General features: G+C 39.0%; 1 protein-coding gene across 1 annotated transcript in view; it reads right to left on the bottom strand.

Moving 5' to 3' along the window:
* The window catches only part of MTMR7 (myotubularin related protein 7), a 123,293-nt gene that overhangs the window by 64,799 nt on the left and 46,915 nt on the right, over positions 1-11,579 (bottom strand). Inside the window, exon 5 of the mRNA XM_006834467.1 lies at positions 5,197-5,331. Coding sequence (XP_006834530.1) covers positions 5,197-5,331 — 135 coding nt within the window. The remainder of the gene's footprint in view (positions 1-5,196; positions 5,332-11,579) is intronic.

The following is an 11,579-nucleotide window of genomic DNA, read 5'->3' as shown; positions in this document are numbered from 1 at the left end:
ACAACTCACAAGCCACCATAGTACGACAAACTGACAGATGAGTGGTAGTTTAAATCTTTGTGCGAGTAGAAAGCCTCATCTTTCTCCAGTGAAACCACCGGTAGTTTTGAACTGCTGACAGTGAGATTAGCAGCTAGACTTGTAACCACTAAGCTAACAAAGCTCCTTGGCACTTATGGCAGGACACTAGAAAAACATCAAATTAAATGATCCTTGGAATGAATCATAACATTTGATGAAAAAAGGCTCAGATAAGGAGGGAAAATTGTCTGGGTGTAAACCAGTTCTCATTACATCTCATACTGCCAATCACTATAGACTGCAGCTCTAATTGCCTACTTTTAACATCACTATATACTTTTGTGTGTGTATGTGTGCAATGTTTCAGCATACAATATTTTTTATAAAATATCCCTCTAGTTATAACAACAAAAACATTTTTCATAAGTCAAATTTATATGTATCAATACTAGAACTCTATGCTAATTTACTTTTTTAAATGTAATGCTAATTAACTTTTTATCATGAATTGAGTGAAGGCCTAAAGACAAGATCATCAGTTTTAAATCCAACAAATCATACACTTTGTTTCATCTCAATGACTGAAATCCTCTCCATGCAACAAAACTTTCTTCCTGTGGTTTCTATTTCCATTCCACCCACCTTCCCAGCCCTTTTCAACTTGTCCTTAGGTAAATGTTGGGCGCAACTAAACCTAAGGTCTTAGACTTGGGGGTAGTTTAACTGAAGGATTACAACTAAACAGCTGTGGTCCAGAAAATCGGGCTACTCCCAGATCAGGCTGCCCCGAGGAACTTGCAAAACCTGCCTCAGGGAACGAGGAATTTACAAGGAATTGTACGCAGTCATGGCCTTCAGTTTAGTCTGCAAAAACATCTAGCTGCTCTATCTCTTTTTTCCTAGCAACTACATTTTTCTGATAAAGTCCCACTTACTGCATGCATCAACAACACCAGATGGGTTTTTTTTGCACTATTTTCCCTGCCCCCCAGTACTTTCTTTGATTTGTGCCTATAATAAACTCACAGCACTGAGGTCTGAGTCACAGTATCTCCATCAGAGTGCTGTGTCCCACCTGGTCCCAACTTTACTATTTTCATTTTGTGTCTTCCTTTTTTTCAAATCTCCTGTTGCCCCTACTCGGGTTTAATCTCTCCACGTGGGTCACAGAGTATAGCCATTGTCAGTCATGACAGGTAAATGTTGCCCTTTTGACTTTACATGATTGACCGCTCCATAGTGAACACACCTTACTAGTCCTGTTGTACCTCCTATATACCTATCTACCACTTAGCTGAAAATTGGGCCACCAAGGTGAGTTCCTTTTCAGACCGGAAAGGTGGTCAAGGACCAAAGTCTCAGGTTCATTCAGTCTCTTTCTGACTAGTAAGCTTAGTCTTTATTATTATTATTTTATAATTTTGAGTGTTGTTCCACCTTTTATCCCACTTTATCTGGGACCTTCTAATATGAACCGTTTCAGATGAGTTGGTAGTGATAGCCGGGTACCATCTAGTTTTTCTGCTCTCAATAGTCATGGATACTGATGTTCACATGTTCCATTAGTCTACTGGACTAGCTGATTCCAAGCATATTCAATCCTCATCATTCTTTTTCCTTCTGCACATGTACCTCAGATGGCCACTTATGAACTTTTAAGGTCCCAGACACCACTCACCAAAGTTGGAGATAGAACATTGTCTTTGTGGACTATGTTATGCCAATGGTCCATGGTGTTATCAGACTATGGTACTGAGCCCCAGAGGCCCAGCAACTAACTCATTGTCTTAAGATGTTTAATAATATCTAAGAAGTTTTTACCATTTTGTCTACTGTATACTTCACCACATTCATAGTTAGTTTGTGTCAAAGGTAAAGATTCATGTACAAATATTCTTTTTCACATCCTTACATAATTGTGGGCATATGCTCACTTTACTGAATCTTTCACTGAGTTCCAATAATTTTCTTGCTAATTCCTTGGGATTTTCTATGTATAGGATCATATCATCTGCATTTGCATAGAGTTTCCTTCTACATGGCCAATTTTGATACCTTTAGTTTCATCTTCTTACCTTATAGGTCTGCCTGAAACTTCCAATACAATATTGAATAGGAGTAGTAATAAAGCGCATCCTTGTGTGGTTCCTGTTCACAAAAGGAATGCTTTCAGTTTCTCTGTATTGAGAGTAATGTTGGCTGTTGGTTTTATGTATATGCTCTTAATTATGTTGAATAATTTCCCTTCTATTTCTATTTTGTTGAATATAAATAGAATTTTGTTGAACAGATATTAGAATTTGTCAAATGCCTTTTCTGCATCAATTGATAAGATCATCTGGTTCTTTAACTTTGTTTTATTTATATGGTGGATTATGTTGATTGTATTTCTAATATTGAGCCATCTTGCATCTCTAATATGAACACTCATCAGTGTATGCATTGAAGTGATTTGAACTATTGGTCTTATTTTCTCCTCATTTTAATGTTTTTCTTTCCTTTTGCTCTTTTTTTAAAGAATAGTTTCATTGACATAGAAACCACACATAATACAATTCACCCTATAAAGTATATGATTAAATATTGTTGTTGCTGTTATTGTTAAGTGCTGTGAAGTCAGTTCTGGCCCATAGCAACCCTGTATAGGTTTTCTGACGAGCAACTGGTGGGTTTGAACTGCCAATCCTGAGGTTCAAACTGACCTTGCATCTCAGTGTATTATCCTGCAGTGCCATACCATGACTCCAAATGGTGTTTAGTATATTCATAAAGTTGTGTAACCATTACCACAACCTAATTTTAGACTTTTTCATGACCCCAAAAAGAAAACCCCTGTGCATCAGTTGTTGTTGTTGTTGCTGTTAAGTACTGTCGAGTCGATTCTGACTCATAGCAATCTCATATAGGGCTTCTAAGGAGCAGTTGATGAGCTTGAACCACCAGCCTTGTGGTTCAAAGTGACTTTGAAGTCCAGTGCATTAGTCCAAAGTGACACACCAGGACTCCTGTACATCAGTAATCACCTCCATTTCCTGCCCCTTTTCCCTGGTAACTACCAAACAGTTTTCTGTCTCTTAAAGATTTGCCTAGCCTGGACATTTCATCTAAATAGGGTCATACCATATTTGGTCCTTTGAGACGGGCTTCTTTCACGTACATTATGTTTTCAAGGTTCATCCATGATATAGCACATATCAGTACTTCTTTCTTACTTATGGCAGAATATTACACTCAATGGATTTTTATTCAGTGAAATTTTGTTCATCTATTCTTAGATGATAGGCATTTGGTTATTTCTCCTTTTTGACTATTATGAATAATGCTGCTATGAACAACCATGCAAAAACTTCTTTATCTTGGATATATACATGGGAGTGGAATTACAGGGTTATATGATAACCATATCTTTAATATTTTGAGGTTCTCATGTTTTGTAACCTTCATTATTACAATTTTCAAATGACAATTTAAAAAGGAAAAGTTTCTTAAAGTCTTCCTTCGCACCCACAGGAATGTTATTTGTTGTTATTAAGTGCCATCAAATTGTTACTGTCAAAAGTTTGGCATATAGTCTCCCAATTTTTTTTTTCAGTGGATAGACCAATAATGTAATTATTGTTACTCAAGTGGGATTGTTGAGTCAGTTGCAATTCAGAGAGACTCTGTATAGGGTTTCCAAGGAGCAGCTGGTAGGTTTGAACTGCTGGTCTCGTGGTTATCCTACAGCACCACACCAGGACTCCTAAGTGGGATTACATTATACATATTTTTGCAACTCATGCTTCCTGTTCAATAGTATATCTCAGACACTAGCCAATATTTGTAGGAAGAGAAAGAGGTACTTCTCTCTCATATCAGTTAAAAGTAGGAAATTTTTCAATATTGACTAGAAACTACAATGTTAAATATATTGAACAAAGACCATTTCATGATGTCATCCTATTTTGTCATCTATATTCCTTATACTGTTGTTAAGTGTTGTTGAGCCAATTCTGACTCATAGCAGCCATGTAAAGGGCTTCTGAGGAGTAGCTGATGGGTTTGAACTGCTGACCTGTGGTTCGAAGTCCATTGCTGATCCTACAGTGCCAAACCAGGAGTTCATTCTCTATACTTTACTAGTAGATTATTTTGCTTCCTTGTGTTCATTGGCACATCCCTCTGAGGCCTCCATTTGTTGATTGTTTAGAAAGAAATGGGTTTAAAAGTAAACTTGGAAATCATATCAAACCTACCACTGATTCTTCTTTAAAAAATATAATGCTGAAGAGAGAGGTTAAGTGTAAAATTATATTCACTTAGCCTTGATGACTACTCTATTATTTGCTATTGGTTAATTTTTTACAATTTAAAAACAGTATGTGGCTAATTGTAAAACACATTTTAATGCAACACAGAAGTAGAAAGTATAAATTCTCTACCTCTCCAAATAACTATTTGCTGCTCCAAAGAAGTTTAATAGCTTAAGAGTTTATTCCTCTAGGTTTTATTCTGGCCACTTAAAGTAATGCATTGATGTTGTTGTTCTTAAGTGCCATCAAGTTGGTTGTGACTCACAGCAACTTTGTATAAGGTTTCTGAGGAGTAGCTGGTGGGTTTAAACTGTCAACCTGCGGTTAGCAGTTCAGTGCTTATCCTACAGTGCTGCATTAGGACTTTATAGTTCCTTTTTAAATCATAAATACAATAGTATATATGTATGGCTTTTCAAGTCACATTATACTTTCTAGATCATTCCAAATCATAGATGTAGAGCACTGCAGGTTGAATATGAAATAATATGTCTGAATATGTCACAGAATTTAAACTGCTGGAGATGCAGAGTAAACTTTATATTGCCAGAGCAGTAAAAGTCAGTTTAAAAAACAGTTTGATGTATCCAGGAGTGCAATCTCCAAAACCAAACCACACTTATTTATTATGTGTTACTACATGCCCAGCACAAGGCCAGGAGTAGGGGAGTTATAAAGAGAATCTGCACAGTCAGTTCCCCTAGGCACTTAGGACACCTGGATAGCAAGCAGCTCAGTAGTGCCCCCACTATTGATTCTGCAAAGAGGAACAGCCCCTGAGCAGATGCAGTGGCCTGTGCATGTGATACAGTACATTTGGTACTGCTATGTCTCCAGTTTCATGATGGAAGCTACAAAGGCAAGTATCAGAATGGTGACTTACTTTAGGCCGAGTGTCCACAACATAAATGAACTCGCTCCCTGGATTAGCTTTCCTGATGGCTTGGAGCATTTGCTCATCCTCAAGACACCGGGCACTGAAGCCGGACAGGGGCTGGCTGCTCCGGCAGATGGAAGCCTGGCACATGAGATACAGTAGAGTTAGGCAGCAATGCAGTAACACCCCCAAAGACTCTTCAAGAATATCAACTTAACAAAGAGCCCCCTGGTTTATTTACGCTCTACACCAGCTTATGAAAATATCAAAATACTGTCTTCTGGAAAGCAAGGTTTGTTTATTGTTAGTGCAACTCAAAGAAACCATGGTATGAGGCAACCAGTGCAAAAATCTCTCTGTGTAAGTAATTAGGAAGGTGTATGTAGGTTTAAATAAAATCCAAATTATAAAATCTAAAACCATTTAGGTGACCTTTCTTCCCTATGCATTGGTGGTATTCCATTTTCTTACTGAAAACAGATGGAGGTCTGGTAACATAGGGGTAATGAGTCAGGCTGCTAACCTCAAGGTCAGCAGTTCAAAGCTACCAGCCATTCCATGGGAGAAAGATGAATCGGCTTTCTGCTCCCGTAAAGATTTACAGCCATGAAAACCCTATACAGGGTTGCTAGGAGTCAGAACAGACTTCCACGGCATACCACCACCACCACCACCACCACCACCACTGAAAACAGAAATACAAACTAAGTAACAAACTATTCTCCTAAATATTTTTGGAAACTATGAATATGCAAAGGTTAGTAGAAGCATACACATATATGTATACAAACATGTATATATATATATGGAATGCTTTTCCATCATTTTTCATTATTATTGTTATGTTAGTGCCATTGAGTTGGTTCCAACTCATGGTGACCCCACATGGGGTTTCTGAGGAGCAGCTGGTGGGTTTGAACCACTGACTTTGTGGTTAGCAGTCCAGTTCTTCACCTATGGAGCCAAAAAACTTAAAAGTATCACAAACAACAAAACACGTATTTCAATTCTACATTGAAAATATTCATTTTGATAAAAGTCAGGTGGCTTGCAGCTCAGTAACTAAGAGCAAAAGGATCATCTCTACATGTTTAGAAACTAGTAAGGTTTTTGGAATTACCCTGCATTCTATCCTACAGTCTCCCTATACTGCAATTCTAATTGGATATATTGCCTAGCCACCACCTGTGTGTCAGTGGAGGTTTATATGTTGCTAAGGTGCTGAACAGGTTTCGATGGCACTTCCAGCCTAAGACAGGATAGGAAGAAAGGCATGGCAATCTTCTGAAAATCAGCTAATGAAAGCCCTGTGGCAAAAGAAGAAAGTGGAGTGTCAGAATAGCAACAGTATATGGAATGTGTGGCCAATTGCCTCCATCAACAACTACCACCTTTGCCATGAGACCAGAACTGGATGGTATCCTGCTATCACTACTGAACATTTTTAGTGAGGATTTTATAGAAGATTCCTGGCCACAAGGAGGAAAATGTAAAACAGAATTTCAAATTCTCATGGGCTCCAGACTTCCTGGAGTCAAGAATGTTAGAAGAGCCCCTGATACTGCTTTCCTGAGATAATCTTTAAATCTTAAACCAAAATATTCCCTGAGAAGAGCATGAGTGGAATGTGGGATCCTAACCACAGAAGCATTGATAACAGAGATGGAAACAGAGGTGATGGCATGGAGAGACAGAACAGCTGAGGACTCTAGACTCATGGAGTCTAGAAAGGCTGTGTGCTTATGGGCAGGGGGCTGGTTTGCAAAATGTGTCCTTTGGTTGTTTAAATGACTATATATTTCTATGTATTTTTGTGTACACCAAAAAAGGGGATTGTAATCATTACAGTGAAACAAGATGAGATTGATTGAATGCAAAACTGATGTTCTGCCATGTGAACTATGAGTTAGTTCACAATAAAAGTGTTAAAACACACACACACACACACACACACACACACACACACACACACACATATATATATATATATATATATCCCCTGAAACAGTCTTAAACACAAACAATAGTTTAGCTTAACTATTTAAAAATATCTGCCCTGAGCATTATACTCTTTTAAGAACATATATGGGATGAAACTGACAACAGCAACTCAAAATATTAGACAGGAATATTAGGGGGCAGTAAATTTATGTTCACAGAGGAGGAAAAACTCAGAAAAGGATGCTGAGAATGGAATCACAACTCCATTCTTTTATGCTGCTTCCCTGGGGATTTCTGTCCTATTTCTTTTGGCCTTGAATGGTCTGCCAGCTAGCCCTGAGGGAATTCTGACTGAAGAGAGAACAATTCTGAACTTGCTTCTCTGATACTTTATCTGGAATAAAGAAATACTTGAGAACGGCAGCTACCACCAGACAATCTGTTAGAATTTATCATAAAAGTTGGATGGCAAAGGGGTCATATTTAAATGATGAGAATTCATCTGAGAATGCACACAACTAAACTCAGAAAATGAGTTAAAATGAAGCAAGATAGTGACAGTAATGCAGCTCAGTATATCTCAAGCTGAAAGAACAGAAGAAGCAATTCAAGCCTTGACTTGCAATATTGAAGGATACTATGGGCAAAATAATGAATGATGCAGAAAGCATCAAAAGTAGATGAAAGGAATACAGAGTCACTTTAACAAAAAAAATGGTTGATGTTCAACCATATCAAGAGGTAGTATATGAACAAGAACTGATGGTACTGAAGGAAGAAGCCCAAGCTGCACTGAAGGCACAGGTGAAAAATAAGACTCCAGGAATTGATGGAATACAAATTGAAGTCTTTCAATAAATTGATACAGCATTAGAGGCACTCACTTATCTATGCCAAGAAATTTAGAAAACAGCTACCTAGTCAAAAAATTGTAAGAGATCCATATTTGTGACCATTCCAAAGAGAGGTAACCCAATGGAAATCATCTAACAACATCATTAAAATCACATGCAATAAAATGTTGCTGAAGATCATTCAAAAATGGCTGCAATAGTATATCAACAGAGAACTGCCAGGAATTCAAGCCAAATTCAGATGAGGATGTGGAATGAGGGATATCATATGAATCTTGGCTGAAAGCAGAAAATACCAGAAACATCTTTACTTGTGCTTTAGTGACTATGCAAAGATTTTCAATAGTGTGGACCATGACAAATTATAGATAACACTGAGAAGAAAGAGTATTCCAGAACACTTAATTGTGCTCATGAGGAACCTGCACATAGACCAAGAGGCAGTAGTCAGAACAGAATAACAGAACAGAATGGTTTAATATCAGGAAAGGTGTGTGCCAGGTTAGTATCTTTTCACCATAGTTATTCAATTTGTGTGCTAAGCAAATAATCTGAGAAGCTGGATCATATGAAGAAGACTATGGCATCAGGATTGAAGGAAGACTCATTAAACAACTTGCAATATACAGATGACACAGCCTTGCTTGCTCAAAGGAAAGAGGACTTAAAATTCTTACTGATGAAGATCAAAAGCCGTAGACTTTAGTATGGATTGCACCTCAATGTAAACAAAACAAAGATCCTCACAAGTGGATCAATACATAACATCATAATAAATGGAGACAAGATGAGAGTTGTCAAGACTTCATTTTGCTCATATCAAACATCAACACTCATGCAAGCTGCAGTAAAGAAATAAATTGACATTAAGCAAATCTGCTGCATCCTTAATGTGTTCAAAAACAAAGGAATTAGTTCTAGGACCAAGGTATGCCTGACCCAAGCCATGGTATTTTTAATCACCTCATATTCATGTGAAAGTTGAACAATGAATAAGAAAGACCTAAGAATAATTGGTGCATTTGAATTATGGTGTCGAAGAAAAATATTATAAGTACCATGGACAGGGAGTGAGACATGGTTGGAATGGGGAAATAATGTTAAGATGCTTGGCTGTCTTTTGAATCTTGGTTTTCCTTGCATTATAAAATAGACACTGGAGGGGCAGAGAAAGGAATAGCCAGAAATATCACCATAGAAAGCTTGTAAATCCATCTTCTGCCTATGACTGATTGGAATACCTAAAATGGGGCTACAATGTGCCAAGTGAAGGAGGCTTCCTGAGGAGCCTCTGAATTATATAACACTATAGGTGGAATCCTGAACAGCATCCAGAATCCTCAGAGGTAGGAAATTTTCACTTGAAAGGATAGGCAGACCAGCCTGGAGCAGCTAGAAAACCAGAAGATACTTCTTGAAAGAAAGACTGACAGGAAAAATGCAAAACAATATAGGCAGACCGACTTGATTACTACAAGAACAAGCAAGTTGCTTGCCCAGGAGACATCAAGGCAAGTGGTCGGGTACCCTCAGAGCAAACCCCCCTCCAAGACTAAGATTCAATGGGAATACACGCTCTAATTTGTGATCACGTTCATCACCGATAAGAGGAAGTGAGGGAAAAATAGCAATGAAGCTGCAAGCTAAGCCCTACAACGTTCAATAGACTCCTGTGAACTGGGTGGAGACCTGGTTGGCCAGCAGTGCGGCAAGACCTGGGGACTCTTGAGCCCAGAGTCAGTGACATAGCCACAGAGGACCAGAATGGAGAGTGAAGCATTCAGCTGATAAAAAGAGAGGGCATATGCACAAGAACACCCACACTTGCAGATAATACCCACTTGACCTTGCTTCAATGACTGGATGATCAGAGCTCAACTAGATGAAGAAAGAAGAGGAAAAAAGAGTAATCTGATACAATTTGATGAACTTGACCTACACCTATGGATGCAGTAGATCAAAAGAGGGAACAAATCTTTACAGCGAGGATCATTCCCACCCCCTCCAAACACAGTATAGATAGGGATGGGCAACTTGGACATTGGCTACACAAAATGGGTGGGGCTACAAAGGCAAGAAGTGACTAGCTTACAAGCTTTCAAGAGGGAACCTAGATCCGGAGGGCATGGAGGAAGGTAGAATCTCTACTGAGTAGTATACAATCTATCTAGGCGGGGCTGATGAAGGGAAATGTGGATAGGTCTCTTGTGATACAATAGTGAATAACTGTCATCAGGACTGCTTGTGAGGGTTGGAAATGTAAAGGTAGACATTTTGTAGCAAGAAGGGAAATGATTAACTTTTCAGTATAGGAGTGGAGTTCCCTGGGACCATCAAGGGAGAAGAGCGGAGAGCAGGACCCTACCCAGAGAAGCAGTGATGCCAGAGATGGAGGCAGAGACAATGACATGGAGAGATGGAGCAGTTGGGGACTTTAGACACAGAGAGGGAGAGGGGCTGTGTGCTGATGACCGGAGGGCAGGCTTGTAGGGTATACCCGTTTGTTGGTTGATGATGCATGGAGGGGATTGTAACCATGGCAATGAAATGATATACAATAGGATGAATGTAACACTAATGTTCTCCCATGTAAACTATCACATAATTCACAACAAAAGATTAAAAAAGAAAAGAAGTACCATGGACTAGAGAGTCTCAGCTAGAGTATGATATTTTGTTCAGTAACATATTCGGTGTCAGAGTGGAATGTCACATGTGTATTGCTGACTTCCGGGTAAGATGACAGACTACACAGAGGCACTGAGCCAACCCTATGCAGTAAAGAAGACCAAGTGAAACAGACACAGATGGTGATCCTGAAATCCTGAGTTTCAGAGGATAAGGCACAGAGATGAATTGAATGCAGTCTGGAAGAGGAAGCTGTGAAAAGGAGCAGCAAGAGAAGAAAAGCAAGTGGGCTGTCAGCTGGTGTTGAGTGAGTAGTGGCCACCTTGAGCTTTTGCAGGCAGCTGTCCATACAGACACAGGACACAGCGGGAGGCTGGCAGTAAGGGGAAATGGTTCTCCCTTGTTCTGTGCTCTTCTGGTGGTCAAGGGAGCGTACGGTACTGCCCTCAGCAACCCAGCAGTTAGTGGAACCCTCTCCTGTGCAGCCTCGACTCTATCTGCAGATGTTGCTGGGATCGCCACTCCTGCTTCTGGAAGTGTGTGAACCATCCTTAACAGCGCTGCACAAACAGCAAATAGCGAACTGCATTGATACTTCTATTCCCAATAACATCCACCAGGAGATGCCTGAGAACATACCAATGTAAAAACATCAATTAAATATAAATAGAAGGATACCAAAGTGTATCAGAGAAAACAATTTCAGCTTACATGAAAAGATAAGACAAAGTTCTTCAAATAAGTGACCAAAATCCAGGGTCAAGAAATGTAATAGGTTAAATGGTATCAGAAGTACTTGATACAGATACAGAATTTAAAAGAATGTTATTTAGGTACCATTTAGGTACCTTCAACTGAGTGAAATAAAATTTTTGGAAAAATTCAGGCAAACATTGCAAGAACAAATTTACAGGGGTTTTTTTGTACATTCAAAAAAAAAAAAACCCAGAGGGAATAGAAGCAAAG

The sequence above is a fragment of the Chrysochloris asiatica genome, unplaced genomic scaffold (genome assembly GCF_000296735.1).
Source record: "Chrysochloris asiatica unplaced genomic scaffold, ChrAsi1.0 scaffold00011, whole genome shotgun sequence".
Classification (NCBI taxonomy): Eukaryota; Metazoa; Chordata; class Mammalia; order Afrosoricida; family Chrysochloridae; genus Chrysochloris; species Chrysochloris asiatica.
The sequence above is the reverse complement of the archived record's forward strand: the minus strand, read 5'-3'. Positions and strand labels throughout refer to the sequence as shown.